General features: G+C 39.8%; 1 protein-coding gene across 3 annotated transcripts in view; it reads left to right on the top strand.

The window, feature by feature from the left end:
- znf462 (zinc finger protein 462) overlaps positions 1-22,051 on the top strand; it is a 40,719-nt gene extending 18,668 nt beyond the window's left edge. The window contains exons 3-13 of one of the 3 annotated variants that reach the window (XM_042060562.1): positions 72-5,461; positions 5,821-5,958; positions 6,940-7,301; positions 8,541-8,659; positions 11,912-12,097; positions 14,222-14,477; positions 14,591-14,727; positions 16,374-16,597; positions 16,900-17,113; positions 17,844-17,982; positions 18,824-22,051. In XM_042060562.1, the coding sequence (XP_041916496.1) occupies positions 72-5,461; positions 5,821-5,958; positions 6,940-7,301; positions 8,541-8,659; positions 11,912-12,097; positions 14,222-14,477; positions 14,591-14,727; positions 16,374-16,597; positions 16,900-17,113; positions 17,844-17,982; positions 18,824-19,025 (7,367 nt within the window). In that variant the 3' untranslated portion in view covers positions 19,026-22,051. Of the gene's footprint in view, positions 1-71; positions 5,462-5,820; positions 5,959-6,936; positions 7,302-8,540; positions 8,660-11,911; positions 12,098-14,221; positions 14,478-14,590; positions 14,728-15,546; positions 16,353-16,373; positions 16,598-16,899; positions 17,114-17,843; positions 17,983-18,823 lie in introns of those variants that run through there. The other 2 variants (XM_042060561.1, XM_042060563.1) reach the window with 2 other exon arrangements.
- The last annotated feature ends 266 nt before the right edge of the window (positions 22,052-22,317 follow it).

A 22,317-nucleotide genomic window follows, 5' to 3' on the forward strand; every position in this document is an offset into this window, starting at 1 on the left:
TTAAATAACCCGTAACAATAAAATGTAATAGATAATATTTAATTGAGGAATATTTGTGATTTCTGTTCAAGGCCTCCACTCCATGGACAAAGACGTGGACCAGTGTTCCAATTCCAAATCAAAGCTATGCAGTCAGCCAGCAAATCCCCCAAGTAAATCGTCCAGCCCCTTTTTCCAGTGCAAGTTTTGTGTCCGCTACTTCAGATCTGAATCCCTCCTAATTGAACACACCAGAAAAATTCATGGAACGGTTGGAGCGGCCTCAGAGACCACAGGAAACTCACAGACAGTCAAGCAGACAAACTACAATGTACACATGCATGAAGTCTTTGGGAAAATCTTTTCTTGCCAGTATTGTACATTCAAGTTTACTAGTAGGGCCAGACTGAATAAACATCAAAAGAAGTATCATGAAGATGTTTTGTTGGATTCTCCAGGGTCCCCTACTGAAGAGGAAGCTGACACTGAAGCTGTTACAATGGAATCAGAATCTGAGGACTTTGATGAGGAAGCACCACAGGATGATGAAATGCGCAGAATCTTAGACTTAATGTATAAATGTATCTCTAAGTCCAGTGGAAACTTAACATGTGAGTGGTGTGATTATCAGACCCATAGGCAAGAACTGTGGTATGATCACATGGCAAAAAAACATTGTAATATGCTAAAGATTATGTCATCACTTCAGGAGGATAGTGGATCTTCCAAATCAGGATCTTCATCCCCAAGACATACTCCAACATCTAAGCTGATGGCAAATAATTTAAATGGCAATAAAGATTCAGCATTAAAGAAAGCTTCTGGAAATGCAGTTGTGAAAGCCCCACCAGGGATATCACCTTTTCAGTATTCACAGATTTCAGCAAAAGTTCCCAACAGTACAGGCTCTTCCATTTTATCAGAAAGGTCAACCTTCGTCATGTCTGATATGTCAAATTCTGCCATAGACTTAGATACCAGTCTGCTCAACGATTCCAGAAGCAGCTCAGAAGATGAACTCGGTGACATGGATGATCCCAATTACAGAGACCCCTTGTCAGCTGAGGATTCCACTAAGCTGCTTCTGTCAGAGGAGGATAATAAAATGCTTGAAACAAAAGGGATCCCATTCAGACGGCACTTGAACAGGTTTCAGTGTCCTTTCTGTTCCTTTCTCACAATGCATCGACGGAGTATTTCTCGTCATATAGAGAACATACACTTGTCTGGCAAAGCAACAGTGTACAAATGTGATGACTGTGCGTTCATATGCACCAGTCCACTCAAGTTGGAAAGTCACAAGCAAAATCATATTGGTTCATCTTCAGACTGGGACACTATGGACTTAACATGTGAAAGCCCAGACGATGAAAATGAGTCAATAGATCCCTTGAATGGGGAAAGTGCAGGCTCAAAGATCAATGGCAAGAAATCAAGTCCTGGAAATGAGGTAAATGAGCAAAATCTTCATCACTGTACTCTCTGCAACTTCTCTACCATGACACTGAAAGGGCTGAGAGTGCATCAGCAACATAAGCATTCTTACTGTGACAATATAGCAGATAGCACCGAGGGTTCAATGAATGAGCAGCAAGACACAGACTCCGAAACAAATAGCTCAGCAAATTTTGTACAAAAAACTCAAACATCAATCTGGGGAAACGCCTCAAAAAAACACCTTGTTGGCAAAACTGCAAGGAAGTCTATTAATGACCAACCTTTGGACCTGTCCCCTGTTAAGAAACGTACAAGAATTGATGAAATTGCCAACAATCTCCAAAGCAAGATTAGTCAGACCCAACAGCAGGAGGATATGGTTATCAATTTAGAGGAACTTGGTGATGATGAAGATGAGGAGAAACAAAGTGATTTTCACATGGATAAGGAGAAAGATGTTCATAATCACAGCTACTTGTATAATACAAACAATTTGTATCAGATTGAATCAAAAGAGGTGAAAGAAGAGTGCAGATCAGGGAGAGACTCAGGAGAGGTGAAAGAAGAGCGCAGGTCAGGGAAAAGAAAACGAAACCTTCAGGCAAAAGGTTCTGTGAGAAACATTCCTGTTCGAGTAACTGTGTCTGAAGATGAGGACAATGAAAATAATTTCAGTGCCTCTGTTGACAAAAATCTTCAAATTCAAAACACTCAAGATGGTCAAAATACTTTCCAAGAGACTGTTGAGTACACAGAAGAACCTGGGAACCTTTTCTATTGTAAACACTGTGATTACCAAAACAAGTCTGCGCGTAGTGTCAGTACACACTACCAGAGAATGCATCCCTACATTAAATTTAGTTTTAGGTACATCCTTGACCCAGAGGATCAGAGTGCTGTCTTCCGTTGCCTGGAGTGTTACATTGAATACACCAACTTTAATGATCTGAACCAGCACTATATGGAACATCATCCAGGGGCCAGTAATGTTCTGAACTTAAACCAACCCAATCTCATCTATATGTGTCGCTTTTGTTCTTACACCAGTCCTAATGTGCGTAGCTTAATGCCCCACTACCAAAGAATGCATCCCACGGTGAAAATTAACAATGCCATGATTTTCTCCAGTTACATGGTTGATCAGCCTCAGAAAAGTGCTGAGTCTCAAACACTAAGGGAGATCTTAAATTCAGGACCCAAGAGCTTCACATCCTCAACACCAGTGTCACGGTCCTCATCGAGCCCTTCCCTCAAAACCATCTCTAAAGTATCAGAGTCTACATCAGATACTGAGACCCTCAAAGAGACCATAGGAGGAAATGTTGTTGTCTATGATTGTGATATGTGTTCCTTTGCCAGTCCCAACATGCACTCAGTCCTGGTGCACTACCAGAAGAAGCATCCAGAACAAAAGGCCTCCTATTTCCGTATTCAGAAAACCATGAGGGTGATCTCAGTTGATAGAAATCAGGCACCTACTTACAACCTTCCCAACACTCCAAAATCAGCAAACATGATGCCATTAGGCTTAGATGATGAAGTTTATTATTGCAAACACTGTGTATATAGCAACCGTTCTGTGGTTGGTGTACTTGTCCATTATCAGAAGAGGCATCCAGAAATAAAAGTAACAGCAAAATACATTAAACATGCACCTCCAACTCCTGGTCTCATGAAGCTCATGGATGAGTTACAGATTGCTCCCCCAAAGCAGTTCTTCAAACCATCTAGCAACAATGGGACAGATGCTTCATCAACCAAAGGAAGCAATGAAAAAGGCGAAGCAGAGATGTTGTTTTTTTGCCAACACTGCGACTATGGGAATCGTACAGTCAAAGGGGTGCTTATTCACTACCAAAAGAAGCACAAAGATGTGAAAGCTAATGCAGACTTGGTGCGCAGGCACACAGCTGTGGTACGCAGCCAGAGGGAGCGCGCCCAGCTGAACCAAACTGCTGCTCCAGCAGGAGCTACCACAGTCTCTACATCTGACAAGGACACATCACAAAAGTTGAGATCATTGAAGTGTAGGCATTGTTCTTATACATCTCCATATGTGTATGCTCTACGGAAACATTTAAAAAAAGATCATCCTACTGTCAAAGCAACAGCCATTACCATCCTCAATTGGGGTTATCAGGATGGTGTCCTTGAGGCTGGATATCACTGTGAATGGTGCATCTATTCCCATGTTGAACCAAGTGGGCTGCTTATGCATTACCAAAGACGACACCCTGAGCATAATGTGGACTATACCTATATGGCTAGCAAACTTTGGGCTGGTCCTGATGCTTGTGCCTCCCAACAAGGGGGAAACTCAGACACAAAGCACTATCAGTGCAGGGATTGTGCCTATGAGGCAAGTTCTATCTGGGACATAACCAACCATTACCAAACTGTGCATCCCTGGGCAATCAAAGTAGATGAGTCTGTGCTGCTGGACATAATCAAAGGTAATCGAACACAAGAAAAGATGCACTCAACTCAGTCAAAAGGACACAATCCTGGCATGTCAAATCCATTTGATTGTTACCAAGCAGATCATGAAGAAGGCACAATGGATGTGTCCAGACCATCTCAAGAGAGACAGTCCCACCTGTCTTTCACAACTACATCCATTTCAAACAACCCGTATCAATGCACTGTATGTCTGTCTGAATACAACAGTCTTCATGGACTTTTGACACACTATGGCAAGAAACACCCAGGTATGAAAGTGAAAGCTGCTGACTTTGCTCATGAATCTGACATCAATCCCAGCTCAGTGTATAAGTGCAGACACTGTCCGTATGTAAACTCTCGAATCCATGGTGTTCTCACCCATTACCAAAAGAGACATCCTCTGGTTAAGGTCACTGCAGAAGATTTTGCTGATGACATAGAGCAAGTAAAGGATTTGGGAATCGAAGGTGATGAAAAGTGCAAAACGCAGAGGCAAGGTTATGGTGCCTACAGGTGCAAAATGTGTCCTTATACCCATGGCACGCTAGAGAAACTGAAAATACACTATGAAAAGTATCACAACCAACCGGCCTCAGACATGTTCAACCCTGCTGTGACTCAGTTTTCTACCAACAGAGAAGAACAAGTAGCAGAATGCAGTGCTACAAATGTCACAGATGCCCAAGATGTATGTGACTTTGATCTGAGCCTCTCTCAATTTGAAAAGGGAGAGAAGCATGCTGTTTTCAGGTGTCAGCTTTGTAAATACTTCTGCTCTACTAGAAAGGGGATAGCTCGTCACTACCGTATAAAGCACAACAATGTCAGGGCCCAGCCTGAAGGAAAGAACAATGTTTTCAAGTGTGCCCTCTGCTCATACACCAATCCCATCCGCAAAGGTTTAGCAGCCCATTATCAGAAACGTCATGATATCGATGCATATTACACACACTGTCTGGCAGCCTCCAAGGCCTTGACTGAGAAGCCCAATAAGGTGATGGTACCCTTGACTTCTGAAGCTGATGGGGCCGGAATGAGTGAAGAACTGAAACTTGCTGTGGAGCGAAGAAAGTGTTCCCTTTGTTCATTTCAGGCATTCAGTAGGAAAAGTATTGTCTCACACTACATCAAGCGCCACCCAGGTGTCTTCCCCAAGAGACAACACTCAAGCAAACTGGGACGATATTTCACCATTATCTACCCTAAAGAAATGGACAAATCCTCTGCTGTGGAGGAGAATGAGTCTGTTGAGGTCAAACCAGAAGCAGAGCAGGAAAGGGACCTTGAGTGGTTGCCTTTCAAATGTTTAAAATGCCACAAGATATGCTTCAGCTCAGCCGATCTGCTTTGCATGCACTACAATGACTACCACAGCAGGGACCTCAGGCGTGATTTCATCACAGTTGCAAACCCTGAGCATGGGAACTCCGAATTCTATCAGTGTGCCCACTGTGAGCTCAAGTTCTTGGCCCTTACTGACCTCACAAACCATCTGATGGATCACAATGAGGAAACTCAGAAGCGAGCAATGAGACAAGAAAGAAGGAAGCAACTCCAGAACAAACAGAAGGTCAATGAGCAAATAGAAACCAAGCAAGAGAAGGTACTGTAAAGTTATTGCTTTTATTCTTTATGAACACCCCAGTATTCTGATATTTTTGGTATTATCTCCTGTTATTCATTGCTGGAATTCTGGGTAAAGAATGTGTCTATGCTTAAGTTCAAAAGCATTTTAATTCAGTGAACTTGACTTTGGCACCATACCTTGATGTAGTGTTTTAAGTTAACCCTTTGGACAAAACATAATGCATATATGTTATACATTTACTTCAATGTATAACATATGCATTTTAAGAGAGTGACCCAAGAGTTACTATACCATAATTATGTTATAGTTAGTTACTATGACATAATTTCTTCTGAATGTCAACCAATTCTAGTCATTGTTTTCCTACCATTTAGTTGGATGCCACTGCTGATAAAACCCCAATAGGCTATCGGTGTAATTTCTGTGTGGAGGTCCATCCCACCCTCAGAGCCATCTGCAACCACCTGCGAAAACATGTGCAGTATGGTGAGGCTAAAGAAGGCCAGCTGAAGGTGACACAACTTCACTATTGTCTCTTCCCTACACCATAACTGAGTTTAACAACAAAAGCTTAAAATATGTTTGTTACATATTGCATTTATATTTTCATTTCAGGAATTTCTGCTTTAGTTAACCTATATTATTGTAACAATCATCAGTATCACACAATTGTCTGATATAATTTGTCTGCATGAATTGAATGATCAATTTACAGCTACAAGTTTCTTTCTGCTATGTATTACTGACATCAGACTAGTCTACAGTATATTGGGCTTTATTTGAAATTAAGCAAATCACAACACATACCAGATACTGTTTATACTTTTGGCACAGTGCACAAGTGCCCCCCCCCCCCCCCCCTAATAGATATGTTTAGAATCTACATGTATATGGATATGTACAGTATCTATCCTAAACCCTTCTCACTGTGTGTAGCACCAGGAAGCCAAACTCTCTGATCACACAGTTTTTCAAAAACATTTTGCTCCTTTTTTGTCATTATGTGGTGTTCCCATCTTTACTTATGAGAGGCCTGTTGTGGTGAGAGAAGGCTGACGAAGCAGACTATAAGCATGCAATAAGTTATTTATGATGTGGGTCAGGTCCTCTTCTTTTGAATTTCCTGCGGGTCTTTCTCGGTAATTTCCTGTTGGCAGTGACAAACTTGTTGTCTCACATCTGCATAGGCATACCTTGGATATGTTTTCCCAAATAAAAAGTGTGGGATGTGGTGGATTTAATGTTGTAACATTTCTTACACAAACATCACAGACATTGGAGACCATTTGGTCTGGGCAAAAAAGAATGTACATCAATAAAGTACATACTCTTTCTTTTCATCTACCTTTTGTTTAGCTATTTTTACTACTCTGGTGTAAGTCAGCCAAAAGAACAATCCCATGAATTGACTTTTATTTAGTTTATTGGCTTATTGAATGGTTTTAGCAAAGGTAGTATATTAATGCTTTCCCCCTCTTGTTTTCTCTCAGCAGGATATCACAGAAGTATCGTTTCCTGGTGCAGAGGATGCCATTCCCAATGGCAACACAGAGGACTCGTTGCCCATTGACGATGCTGTGTCTTCAGAGATGGACTTATCTGTGGCTGATATGGCCTCCACTGGAGATGTCCCCATAGAAACAGGGGAGAAGCCTATGGTTGTGAATGCACCTGTGTCTGTCCAGGAAAAGGAGAGACGGACAGGCGGTCACCCCTGCGCCCAGTGTGACCGTATCTTCATGTCTATGCAGGGTCTCCGGTCTCACGAGAGAAGTCACTCAGCCATGGCTCTCTTCTCTCGGGAGGACAAGTATAGCTGCCAGTACTGTCAATTTGTTTCTCCCTTTAGACACAAGTAAGAAAACAGTTCTTTTCAGTTTTAACTTTGCCTGATTGAGTTTTCTTTTTTGTGCCGTTTCCACATTTCATATAGTAATGGTGCTTTTCCACAAAGAGGTAAAACCCTGGTGGTTAAGGAAAAACCTCTGACTTCAGTGTTTTTGTCTGAGGCTGAGCAGAGTTGGGGCTGAACCAGGGACTTTTCATTAGCCTGCTTCCAGGCTCAACCGTCGTCCTACTATCGCTGTTATAGTTACCATTCATAAGCATTGATATGGAACAGCGATTAAACTTTTTTTACCAGATCTACTTCATAGGTGTCCCATTATTCAGAATTAAAAGCCACCCCGCCAGCCAATCAGAAAAGAGTATTTCTTCTCTCCGGGTGATAAGTAAGGGATAACGACCGCCGAAGGGTCGGAATACGGAATTAGTGGACGAGGGGGGGGCAAAGAACTCCCTGACGCGCAGTGGAGGAATCCATTAATTCCATATAACAGGACACCTAGAAGGCCATTGTCCCGCTTATCACCTGGTTGCCCAAATTCACACCCCTCCTTCTCTGTTGATTTGCGGAGTAGGCCTACTCGTCATACAGATATCACATGCTTCTGAAAAAGCGGAACCTAAGCTTTCCAATTACATTAGCGGCTAAACTTTGTGATAAACGGTTCGCGAGAAAATTAACGTTGAACTTACATGAAATTGAATCATATTTACATTATGCCAATGTCTCTGCACACCCATTACTCTCGGTGAAATATCTCACAAACTCTTTACTCAACACATGGCAAACCGTGTATATATAAATAAACAGCAGACCTTATTGAATACGAAGATATAAAGCATGCCTCTGTACAATAAGCCGTTCTTGAGTAATCACCACTTGTGAATGTGTCTCTTAAATCAGCAAACCAGACACTTTTTACAAGACTTTTAGTCGACTAAAACTTCAAACAAAAATTATATTTGAAAGACTAAATATGACAACAACTATGACAAGGACATTTGACACAAGACTAAGACTAAATTAAAAATAGGTGACAAAATGAACACTAATTTGCATGCACTGTAATAATAAGAGGTCTAGGAAGAGGCTTCAGGGGGGAGGAATGTAATTTGATTGGCTGTTGAGCTCAAATACCAACAACAACCGTTCACCAGAGTTGTACACTGTACCTTTTAAGTGGTGTAACATTGATGCTAAAACTGTCTCTTTTCTGAGTGCAAATTTTCTTTCTCATCCTGTTCTTAGTTTGGATCGTCACATCCAGTCTCATCATGGCCATCACAAGCCTTTCCGGTGTAAACTCTGTCCCTTTAAGTCTGCTTATCTAAGCCGACTGAAGAGTCATCTGCTCAAAGCACATGCAGGTAATAAGACCTGATGAAAAGAATATACAGTGTCTTGCAAAAGTATTCAACCCCATGAGAATCATCACCATTTTCAGTTTATAAAATATACTTGCTTGCATTTTCCTAATCAGTATTTTTATATTGAATAATTGTGATGTAGTGTGTATATTATGACCTATAATATTGATATTTCAGAAATATATACTGTAGTCTATAAGTATGTTTGTTGCACTGGGTAAAGTAAATTATTTGTCTACCTAAAAAATACTGTTTGCAATTTCTATACATTAATGCCTGTTAGAGAACCAGGGATGGCTCGCTGTGCGCACGCCGCACACCCTAGGGTCTATTTATGGATGGTAACAACTTCAAACTTTTGAACACCGTTGTTTGAATTAGCAACAAAATGGCTTTTAGTTTGCAGCAGCAGGCATGGAGCCACGTCAAAAGAAATCGATTTCCACGATATTCTAATTTGTAGAAACCCACCTGTACAGGCATATACAAAAGTTGCAAGAGTAGGAGATGGAAACAAATTGACAAGCATGATTTATTTTCGTGGAGAGGATGTACAGGACTGAGCGGCAGTCATATTTTGGGGTACATCTAGTTATTCTTCTTGTTATGTTCTTAATTTTGCAGTTTTGTGCTGAAGAGCTGATTAGCCCAGATGGGGTCCAGCATGTTTGCCATGAACTAGGGGTGGGCGATATGGACAAAAAATAATATCTCAATATTTTTTGTGATTTTGATGATAAGATAATTAGTTGATATCCTTTAAAAACATATTTTTTTAAAAGTTTGAGTTACTTTACAGCTCATTATTTATGAATAGCATCATTATAAGAAATATAGCTGCAAGCAGCAATGAGGGGGCCAAGCAGATAGGCCGGAGTAACCATGGCAACGAAATGCTGTTAGCTTAATGCTGCAATCAGACGTATGGCCATAAGCTGTCAAAGCAAGTTTCACGTCTAGCACGTCAAAAGTTACAAGGCAAAATGCATTTTTGCTAATTGCAGTGACCCTAGAGGTCAAAGGTCACAAAATTTCTTCGGCATTCACCTGATGGGGTCATGAGTCCATGTACCAAGTTTGGTTTTGATACATGCAACGATTGCTGAGATATGAGCTCACTTCCTGTTTGGCGGCTTCGCCACAAATTTCGATTGGATGTGACGGGCGAACGCTTCTATTAATTGTTACAGAAATAAATGAAGTGACAAGGCATGGTCTGAAGATGGTCTGTGCCAATTTTGGTGAAGATCAGATGAAATTTGTGACCTGTGCGAAATTGTTGGTGTTTTTGATCAAATCAAATATGGCGGCCGAATAAATTATATTGATGTGACAAGTTGCCCTCAGTTGACCTAAGGACCTTTCACAGTATTACCAGACACCACTAGTACAATTTAATTCTAAGCACAGCAGCAGCTACAGGCCAAAAGGCATGTTTGTGAATTACAGGGCCCCCTAGAGGTCAAAGGTCACCAAGTTTGGTTTTGATACATGCAAGGGTTGCTGAGATATGAGCTCACTTCCTGTTTGGCGGCTTCGCCGCAAATTTTGATTGGCTTTTACGGGCGAACGGTAATACTTCCGAAGACAAAAAGTGATAACTTTTGTGAGGCTTGGTCTGAAGATGATCTGTATCAAATTTGGTGGGAATCAGAGAAAGTATGTGACCCCTGATACATTTTAAGTGTTTTTGATGAAATCCATCATGGCGGACGTCATAGGGTGCGTTGAACTCGGCTTGGTCCAAGGATTCCAACAATACCTGACTTTTGAAAATCGGACCAACAGGTCAAAAGTTACGTGCATGAACGCACGTCCAACTTTGGCCTGTTGGTGGCGCTAGAGGGTTCGAGTTGCCGGCATGAAACTTGGTGACATGAATCATGGGACCGTCCCCAATCAGTGTGCCAAATTTCCCAACTTTTTACCATACGGTTCTATGGGCTGCCATAGACTCCCATTGCATATAATAATAATAATAGGAAAACGTAGAAACACAATGAGGTCCTCGCAGCTTCGCTGCTTGGCCCCCAATAACCAATAATCTAACCAGTGACTACTCTATGACACATTTCCAATTCTGCCCCCATTGTGTGTGGCAACTACATGGTCAAGCCAGCTACATTAGAGAAGATAGATAAGGCCTAACAGTTTCCGAAGAGAACCAAGAGAAAGTCTAAAGCTAGTCTGAAGCTACCAAGTAGCCACACAAAATAAACATTTGGCATGCGTGTGACAAGGTGGTCCCACTAGCGATCATGTGACTTGCTCTGCTGTAGCCAGCAGGCTTCTCTCACTTCTGTTGCATACACCTGAATTTAGTGAATGCATGGACTTTCAATGCATGATTTCGAGTGCTCCTCCCGCCCACCCCTACCATGAACCCAGCCATAAGTAATGTAAGGTGTAATATTTTGAATCAGTTGACATTTAAGTGGTATTGCACAAGGGTTACTCACATTTTGATGGGATGATTAATGGACTGTAGTGTCACAAATTACCAGTAGGATTTGGTTAGGGTTTGACTGCCATTTCAGAATATTGATTGTACAGTTAGGCTACTTAGTAAATCCTCTCCCAAGACTTTGTTGTACAACACACTCCAAAAGATTCATAAAATGAATCCTCTTCAATTTTGAAAAGTTTATTAGTTTATCAATATCGTATGATAAAATGAGACAAGCTGAATACATGTGTGAACTATCAACTACATCAGACCGGGGCAAAACCGGGGAAAAAGAATACTGTCTGGTTTCTTGTAGAGGCCAGACATCTAAGTAACTGTAATCATGTATGATTTGCTGAAGATAAATCACTCAATCAGAGCCACCCAGTATCACGTTATATTTTGTGTGTGTTCAGTGGTACTGTGCTTATATTAACAGACTATTTTCAAAGCCTAGATGGTTTTTGACAAAGATTATTTGCAAAGAAATAATATGTGCTCTATGGAATCAGTTGCTGCTAAAACCTAAACGTTGGTCTTCTCAAAGTGCCAAAGTCATTGAATGGCAGCACAGTTCTATTCAGACTTACCCAACTGTAAGATTTTCACGTCTCACCATATTATGGCAATTACTATGCCCTTGAACACTCTTCCACCTTGTTACTTTGAAATGAACCTTCAGTCACAAGAGAAAAAGTTATTGCCATGGTGTACTTTTTTCTTTAATTATCTTGTTATTCCTGTTTCTATTTTAGTTTTCCCTTCTCCATTCTGCTGCTTATTCAACTTCTTCATTTATCTTTCAGGTGAGAACCCTTACAAGTGCTTATCATGCGCCTTCTCCACCATAACCATCAGCCAGTTGAAGGAGCACTCTCTGAGGGTCCATGGAGAGATGCTAACACTCCCCAAACTTCGGGCAGGGGCAGCATTGCGCTCCCCACGGCCCACCTTGAGCACTGATCCCATGAATTTGACACAGGAAGGGGAAGGTAAGAGGCAAAGGGAGGAATACATGAATTTTAATTTGCTCACTGTGTGAAGCCTATACAGCATAACTCCTCGACACAACCAGTAAAAATATTGGCTAGACTGTAAATAAATTGGAGAGACAAAAGTGACATTGAAAAGCGATACCTCCATTTTATTTACATTGCATTTATGTTCAGCCATTTAGCTGACACTCCTACCCAAAGCCACTTACTACAAGGAATTTTCGCCATGTTTCCAACTTTTTCAGTGACTCGACAAGGAATCCATGACATTGTAATCATTTTTCATTATTCAAAACTGGTTGATATTGGTTGACTTTTCTGAGGAACTCATGCCTTTTCTGTTAGGTTTAGGTTTTGGCTTAGTCTTTTAAAAAGTAAACAGTTTGAATGTTAGGAACATTAGGAATGCACTTATATAAAACATAGTATGTAAAATCTGTTTGGAGGTCAGTCACATACATCATATGGGTTATTCCTTATGGACTCAGTTGGAGCCTCTTGGCTGCCAACCGCAAAATATGTTTAACACCTTTACCTTCTTGAAATTATACACTTCCATTTTCTCAGTGTTGCCAGCTTTTTCAATGGCATTATTTGGGCTAGGCATTAATACCTAGTTCCAATATGGCAGTGATGCTGACACAAACGGTAGTAACCAGACTGAATGAAAAGGTGGATTTCAGTGTTTCATTTCTCTACAGATCTATGACAGGTTGTCAACTACTATGTATAGTAGCTACGTTAAACGCAGTTAAGATGCTTAAAGCTAAATGGTCTGTAAATTGTGGCTGTGAATCAAAATATTTGGAATGTGAAACAACTATTAAACTATTGTGTGGGGAACACATTCAAATGTAATGAAGCATTTGGGGACACATTACTTGAACTTGAAAGTAGGGGAAGGCATCTGTTCGATTAGGTTACTTGGGTTTGCCCATGAGCTGGCAACGGGTGCATCTATGGCAAGCCATTTTATAACATTAAAAAGATAAACTTCATAGGCTATTGCAAGCCATCTATCTTGAATTTCAGATATCTGCAATTAGAATTATTTATCAATAGTATCAATAGAAACAATGCAATTGCAGGTATTGATAAAACAGCGAATATAGTTCAATTTCAAGTTCAAATTCATCTCAAAGCGGCCATCAGTTTGGGCATGTCCTTAAAAAAGTACTGGTTCAGGCAACGGTACCGTTTTAAACGTGTCTATTTAGCACTGGTATAGGATAAAACCCAAAAGATACCCACCCCTATCCATTGCAGGAGGTAGCGCCCTATTTTCAAATATTAATAGCTTGAATTGTCAACAGAGGTGATATTTGTGCCGTCGAATTTGTCTTAAAAAACAAATGTTAGCCAGAGTGCACGGCTATTGAAAGTCCTAGATCTTCCTATTGCTAATATATAAGTCTTAAACATGTTTGAAAAGCTTGCTAATGCATCTAATTATTGTAATGAAGCGGCTCTGTTCACGTTCATAAGGAATAGATTGTAGGTGAAGATCTGTTTCTCTTCTGTGGTTGCCTCAGACCCTTGTAGACTGCATCGGTTTTGGGTTTTCTACCTACTAAATCATGCTTGGATGCAATGTTAGGTGCTGGAAACACTTAGAGAGACAGATTACTCCTCTCCATGCAGATTGGAATGGCTACCCTCATTTACATACTGTCTTTGTTGTGAATGATGCATTAGTGTTATAAATCAAAGTCTCATGCGGATAGATTCATGTGATTTTTCTTCCACTCTTTGCAAAGTCAGAATTGCATCATGTGCATTTTGAAAAGTCAAATGTATGCCTTTTTTCTGCCTGGTTCTGCACTTGCTGGCATGTTGCTGAAAGAGGCATTTTAACACCAGCGGACACACCCTAGTACAACAAAAACAGAATGAAGAGTGGTGGAATGAAATTATAATGAGTGTTCTTTGAGGCTAGATAAAGTTTGATTTGAGTAAATTATCATGTACCAACTCTTCCGTTACTAAATATGATGAAGGGCAAAGCGCAAGAAATGACAGGCATCTGTTGGCCTACTATTCACATTCATTAGTGACCAAGTGTTACAAAATGGTCCTCTTTATAATGATCATTTCTGTATTTCTACTCTACCTCTATACTAGAACCAGGCTACTTGGAACCTGCTGACGTTCAACAGCAACTCAGCCACTACCAGCTTGCTTCACGGAACCAATCCTCCTGTAGCCCCCCTGCAGCTTCTGGTGTAGTAGCAGAGTCCCGTCCAGACAGCGTTCTCACCTGTGAGTTCTGCGAGTTCAGCTCTGGCTACATGCAGAGTCTACGTCGGCACTACCGTGATCGCCATGGGGGAAAGAAGCTCTTCAAGTGCAAGGACTGCTCTTTCTTCACCTGCTACAAGTAAGACCAGGGATAGGCAAGCTTGGTTGAATTCCTTATCACATCATAGATATGCTGCATTTGGTGAAGTATGTTGTCCATCCTTCACTCAGTCTTGTTGGCTTTTCTCTCAGGTCAACCTTCACCATTCATGTGGAGGCTGGCCATACCAGTGCCCCTGAAGAGGGGCCAAAAGATTTGCGGTGCCCATTCTGCCTCTACCACACCAAATACAAAAGCAATATGATAGACCATGTTGTCCTGCACAGAGGTGAGATCCTAGTGTTTCTTCAAGCATAAAAATTTAAATTTAAATCTGAAACACTGGACACTGTTAACATGTAGCTACAACTCACTATATTCACTTTATTCACCACCAAAATTGGTAACCGCTGTACGTGGAAAAATGCTATTTTGCTCTATTTTACTTACATTTTACAAAAACAGGTTATGGTTATGTTATTTTACAGTTGTGTTGTTTTTTGTCCAAAGCCATAAAAATAATAGTTTCATCCATAAAAAAATAATAGTTTCAAATAAAGTTGAAAAGCCTACATTAAACACAATAACAATAATCGTAACAACAATAAATGATAATATTATCAGATATCAACAATGAAAATAAATAGTTTCAATATTAACAAAAAAACAAACATACAAGTATCATACATAACATTAATACAACTATGGCATACTACAACACAAGATCAGGAGGTTTGCCATCAAACCTTCAAACTTGCAGTGTGGCTCAATTTACCTCATGTAAGGGTAAGTTGATCCATCCAAAAAACAGTGACTATTAAAGCATAATTCTAAATCTAATCATTGATAATTATATCCCCTTTGTGTTGATTGTATTGATTTATAATTAAATTAATATTACAACTAATTTCACTACAGTTATGGAACTTGTAGATGATTTGCATTTGCAAAATACATATGGAAGTCTTAAAGAAGACAGAGAATGGATGAACAGAGTATTTTACTTGTTCTCTGTTTACATAGAAGGTATGCAGCTATGGTCTGTTTTACAAGCCCATTTACATCCCTGTATATAGGCTGGGGAATAAAATGGCCCATTTTTCCGCAGATATCTTGCACCCTTCATGCTTATCTGGCAGCCACATGAACAAGTGAGCTTTATGCTGTATGACTGCTCATAATGGGCTCCAGCAACTTCTACCTGAATCTCCAACTCGAAGTATAATATGTGGAGAGGGGCAATGATCAGAGATGTCACAGACCGTGTTCGGCGTCACACTCTGTCTTTGTTCAGATTAGCCGGTTTTTAGTGGCAATTTCAAAGTCTGTGATTTACACATGAAGGAGGAAACAACTGGGTTTGGGGTAAGGTAGCTCTGTGGCCATGAATCGGCTACTTATTCAACAAAGCCAAGGTAAAAACTGTTTTCCATTCTATATCTGCTTCAAATTGAAATAAACCTTTTGTTCTTCCAAGAAACACCCACAAATTATTTATTTTTCTCATTCAGTGAAGACTCTCAGTCATGTATGGCATAATGGGAAAACTTTTGGCACAATGCTAATCTTTGTAGTGAAAAACATAAACACCAACATGTCACAACACCCTTAGAAATATGTTAGCGACAGATGCTAGCACCCATGAGTTTTAGTCTACTCGGTACCACATCCGCCAATGCTCATGTGCTGCAGGTTTGAGCCCACTGTGGGGCCTGACTGCGCAGTACACATAATGCAGGTTGCACAACTATCATGACAAATATATATTGGTTGTTCAGGGGTTTTCATTAAAAAAATGGATAAAAATAATGGATAGACCTACCTGTTTTTCACCTGTCAACCTTGTCCTTCTCTTTACCTCTTCTTTTCCTGTCTTCTTTTTCTTGTCTCCTCTACATTTCTTTTTCCTTTTTTCCGCTTTCTGTCATTCTTCAGAAGAACGTGTTGTACCGCTAGAGGTGTCCCGTTCCAAGCTCTCACGCCACCTGCAGGGTGTTGTGTTCCGCTGCCACAAATGCACCTTCACCTGCTCTAGTGATGAAAGCCTCCAGCTGCATATCCATAAGCATGATGAGATAAAGCCCTACCAGTGCCAGCTCTGCTACTACGACAGCAAGTACAAGCAGGCTCTGGAGAACCACCTGCGGGATGAGCACAAGGTCAGGCTTCAGCCTTTATTATATTGGTATTCCAACTGTCTGTTGTACTATTATGTTGTGTACTATTACATGTCTATCTCAGACCCTTGCTCCCTGGTAGTGGATAAGTATGACATGTATACTAACTGACTGACTAAATTCAGTTTAATTTGTAATTCACATTTTAAGTCTTGCTGCACAGAAGCCTAGTTAAAGAAATACCAACAGTAGCTAGCTATATGAAGGGTTATAGTAAACCTTCTTAGTGTAACCAGTTTTTCCTCATCTGCCAATGTTTAAAACCCTCTTTCTTTATGCCCCAGGTGATACGAAACTTTGAGATTATGGGACGGGTCAGTCTGGACCAGCTGGAGGCTCTGAAGAATAAGATGAACAACCTCAGCAGTGGCGAGGAAGAGGAACAGGTTGAAGGACAGGAAGAAGAAGGAACAAAGGAGCAGAAGGAAAATGAAGAAGTGGTGGGAGTTAATGAGATGGATGTACAAGAAGATGAGTCTGAAAGGCCTGAGGCTAAAGGTACAGCATTAGTGAATAAGAGTGGGGGGCTCAGAAAGATATAAGCTATTACATGTAAGCATTGTTTAATTATATGAAGGTAGGGATGGGCCCAACGTTGAATACATTGTCCAAAACAGTGCAAATAATGACTTAGTTTTCCAAACTGTAGAACTGTACATTATCCATTTTACACTGTAATGTTTTAAGGAACACACCAACATTTTGGGAAATAAGCGTATTTGCTGTCTGCCCCAGAATTAGATATGATGATGTATACCCTTCTTGTCTCTGTGCGTGTGTAACTGTAACCAGCTGGTCCGTAGCTGTGCCGTAATGTACGTTGGTAAACCTCCCTCTCGACGCCTTAAGTGTCATGCTAGTGAGAGAGCTAGCAGCCTGGGCTTTTAGCTCGATTGCTTTATTCTCATTCAGGCAAAGCACTGCTTCTTGGGATTTGCAGAAGTAACAATGGAGCTTTTCAGGTGCTCCGCCCAAGTAGTAGTGCTACGACAACCTTTGGACATATATTTTCTTTAGCTTTTAAGATTTTTTTAGGGTATGAGAAGAAAACTTAATTAAAATAGTAAGTGTGTGTGTCTCTTTGAACAACAATATAGCAGTATATTGCCAGATATAGAACATGACATATAAATCCACTTTGTGTCAGGCTCTGACTCTATAATTTTATCTGTTGTTGTGGCTTACAGTAGCACCTACTCTTTTTTTATTTTTTTACTTTACCATATAGATAGCGATTCTTCAGAGACTCCCTGCTCCCAAAGTTGTGGGAGCATCACTGGCAAGGAAAAACGCTTTCCCTGTGAGTTCTGTGGCCGTTCTTTCACCAATAGCTCAGAGTGGGAACGGCATGTACTTCGGCATGGCATGTGAGTTTTCTCCTTTTTCTATAATACTGGTTGCTCACTTTTCTTTTTTGACAGTTTTTTCACAAATGCATTATTGGGTGTTGATATTCATTAAGAATTACGGCCAAGGCTCAACATCCCTAAAGTGACTGATTTGTCACAGGACTGGTCTGAAAAAAAAAAAACTACCGTAAATCCTTAAATTATGGCCGGGATTCTATTTATAGCCGGGCCTCGGATAATAACCGGGGTCGTGGTTGATTCGGATAAATAAAGGCCGGCCCCAAAATACAGTCGGGGCTATCAGTCCACGAGCACTAGAAGACATTGTTTCGATTTAACTCAATGAAATAAAAGAGCTCTTCTTAAAATGTTATATTGTTGGCCACTCCAAACGAAACGCATGTCTCCCATAAAAACTTGCTGTTATCTAGCCTACTGTATGCTAATTTGTTATTGATCATGAAGGCGTCTAGCAAGTTGTTATTTCATAAGTAACCTTTTACTTTATTTCTAAGAATAAAAGCCTAATAAGAAATAAAGGCCCCAAATACAAGCCTGCCCCAAATAAAGACCTGTGTTTTATAAGTAAATAAAATACCCCGGTCACACTTTGAGGATTTACAGTAATGTTTTTTACTAAAAGACTTTGTATTTGGATAACATATGGGCCTATAGCATTTGAGTTCAATTGCACTGCAATATAAATAGTCCCTGTTTGTCAGCTGTCAATCATGATCATACTCAGTTTCATTTAAAACTTATAGGTTTTGGAATTTTTGTGGCATAATGTTATTACTTAGTTTTAGTTTTCCATGCCACTGATATTGTTTACGATTTGACATTTGTCCTTTCTTGACAGGTCAGTTAACAACAGTTCAGATGCCAGCCTCATCCCAGCAATAGGAACAACAGCTCAGCATCTTATTGGCTCTGCTGTCTGGATGGATAGAGGTGGCAGCCAACCTAGTAGTCCAATCAATTTGGAGACTGAATATCCATCAGATCTATCAAAAAGTATCAATTTGAATGAGGAAAACAAAGAAATGCTTGACCAAAAATGAGCTGGACGATACCATATTGCTGTGAAGAATTTGGAGTCAACTGAATGGGCTGCTTCATATACCCTTAAATTGTCAAAAAAAGGCTCAATTAACCATTATGTAATCCATTGTTAAATTTTTTAGTGTTGCACATTAAGTTGTAATCCATCTATTGTTTAAAGTTAAACCCATGAATAACTTGGTCCCATTGGACATATCCTAATATATTGGTAACCAATAGCTAATAGAACTGTGAAGTCATCATTTGGGTCAAATCTTAGCTTCCTGATGGTGGTTCTTGGGATGACTAAAAAGAGGGAATGTAATAGACAGTGTACAAAATGAGGATAGTAAAGCAGTGTCCGTTCCAAACACTTGGTCATTGTATTAAGCCGGACTGGCCTTTGATTTTCTAACTTTACTGAAGGGGCCTCTAGTCATGGCGGTTCTGTTTTGTCATCCTCTAAAGTGCTCCCTGATCTCTTCACTCTCTTGTAGTTTTGCACGTAAAGGTGCAGTCCTCAATTCTAATTCCATCACCTTTTCTTAAATTCAGTGAATTGCTCCTCACTGTCCTTAAAAAGAAACTCAGGTGTTTGTGCACAGTCCTGGCCCTGTAAATGTGACCCTGCGAAACCAGTCGCTTTGCGCACGGTGCTATTTTGAGAAAATCCACGATAACGTTACGTTTTCGCATAATTCGACAGTATACAGTCTACACTTTCATATTGTGAAATTTCACAGGAAAACATACGTTTTGACTGTTTAACCCTCTCTGTAATAATTGTGCCCTCACACTATCGCACGTGACAATTTAAAGAAGACTTAAAAAGGTGATTTTCTCCTCTTCTGGCGTATCGTGACAGGAGAACCATGGCAACTTTGGATGCGGTCATCTTAGCGATACTTTTTGCAACAGCCTACCCTCGATATACATATCATTGGAAAGCCTAGTTTATGGCCGTTCATGTGAGCACGATAACTTAATTTTGTAAATTTTACCAAAGCGACTGGTTTCGCCTTGCAGGGAAACGACTAGGTTTAGACAGAGCCATAAACAATCCAGCCAATCAACACATGTGCTTCAGGAGCATGGAAAAAGAGAGGGATGTTCTTTGACTGTTGAGCTCAAATATCTGCAGCCTTTTGCAAAACCAAAACCCGAATCGTGGGCTGCATCTTTACTCAAAGTAGAAAGGTTTCTGTGATTTGACCTGAATATTTTTTGTTATTTGTATGTTTGCTTTATTAGACCCATTTTTAATCCAGATATATTCCTTTAGGAATATTGATGTGTTATTTATCTTAATGTCAAAGAAGTTTCATTTTTTATAGATCTTAAGATATTGACACTGGCCCTAAAATTGTGTAGCAAATTGCTACTGATATTTGTGATATGTTTCACTTGCCTCCATAGGCATTCCCTGCACTTCCTAACGCTTACTGCTTTTAACAACGTCTGACCAACTCCAGGATGGCACATATTTTCACTTCTTATACATAGTATGCACAGTATATATATGCATAGTATATATATTGTGTATATAAGGTATACAGAATATACATATCCCTTTTTTATTTGGTGTGTCTGTCAGAAGTTTTTAATGAATTGGGTTCAAGTGCAAATCGATCTCTATTGTTTGATGGATGACTCCATATATAGTTAAGTAGATATCAACAATGTAGCTATGGATCTCAGGTAGTACTTTCACCACACACCCATTTTCAGTACTGAAGTATCTTCTGATCTAGGAAGTAGCAGTATGTTGGTCTGTGCATCAACACAAACAGCAACAAATGTGCTATATTCAATAAAATACACCGTCAGAAGGGAAATTTCTCTGCGCAGGGGAAATCTCACAGGGGAGAAGCTTTTCATTTGCATTTTAAAATACATATGAATGACTAAGAAAATATGTGCGGTCATACATTTAACTACATAGAAAAAAAACTTTTTGTGCTATGGAAAGCAAAATAACATGTGCCATCCTGTTGTGATGACATAGAAGCCTGGTGTGCCATCAGTTTATTATGGGGGAAAATAATAGCAGAGATTGTATGTATTGGAAGTTGCTGCTCTAATACCCCAAAGCCTTATTAGATTCTCAAATAATATGTTGTAGCTCGGTGAATATGCCAACCAACAACAAAGTTATCTCAACACACACACACATAAAAAAAACATTCAATAATTGAACTAATAATTATGTCCAGAACAACTATTTTTACTTGTTTTTCTTTTTCTTTTTTAAGACAAAAGCAAGAGAACACTCTCGTTGGTACCAAAACTGCCAGCCTTATTAATTTGCTGGCTGTCTTTGAGATTGTCTTTCCTGAGCAATGAACCATTGTTGCAAGGAAGGAGAGCCCAAGTGCCATGTGGTGCATTCTGGGATCTCTGCATGCCGAATGCAGCTATGTATAGAACTACTTGTCAAGTGTTTGAAACTGTGGTGTTTCAGAAAAGACTCTTACCTTTTACCCTTTTAAATGTCTAAAATCATATGAAACAACCTAAAAAGGTAACTTTTTGGAGTTTTTCCAATCTCAATCAAATGTTAAAAGCTGTTGTTAAAATGTCTGGTTAAGAAATATCTCTTTTTTTTGTACCTTCAAATTCCGGGAGTTGTTTTGGTGACCTGCCTTTTCATCCCTCTCTTCCTTTATAAGGACTAGCATAGCTTTTTAAAATATATATATATATATATATAAATATATATATATATCTCATTAGGAAAAAAAAACATTGGAGAATAAGCTTTTGAGTGACTGCTATTAGCTGTCAGTCTCATTCATAACACACTGGATATGTGTAAATATTTTAGTTTTTGTCTTTCCATCTCTTCTGACTGTTGAAGTTCTTCATAGACTTAGGTCCTACATCTTGCCTTTCTCCTGTGAAAATTTGGTCCCAGATGGTGGGTTGTCATGTTGCCTAGAATGAATGTTTACAATTTTATTCCATTTATTTCTGGATGATGTAAATATTGTAATTCATTGTCTTTTTTTAACTTGTTAATAAAGTTATCAGATAATGTTACAGTGAACTGTCTCCTTATTTGAGTCTTCGAAATTGAACTGATACAGGTAACTCTGCTGCATTGATTGAGATGATCCATCAGCGTGTTTGGATCTCAGGATCACCTCCGCTCCACAATTCAGTACCACACCGTTCACAGTCTTCACATGTTTTTGAGAATAGTTTTATAACTTCAATTATTTGTCGTTGTGATCTTTTATGAAATCATGTGCCTTATGCAGGCACGGCTGGTGGTAGATCTCTAGAATGGCTGGGAGTCTATTTCCAGTGATA

The sequence above is a fragment of the Alosa sapidissima genome, chromosome 13 (genome assembly GCF_018492685.1).
Source record: "Alosa sapidissima isolate fAloSap1 chromosome 13, fAloSap1.pri, whole genome shotgun sequence".
In the NCBI taxonomy this organism is placed as follows: domain Eukaryota; kingdom Metazoa; phylum Chordata; class Actinopteri; order Clupeiformes; family Clupeidae; genus Alosa; species Alosa sapidissima.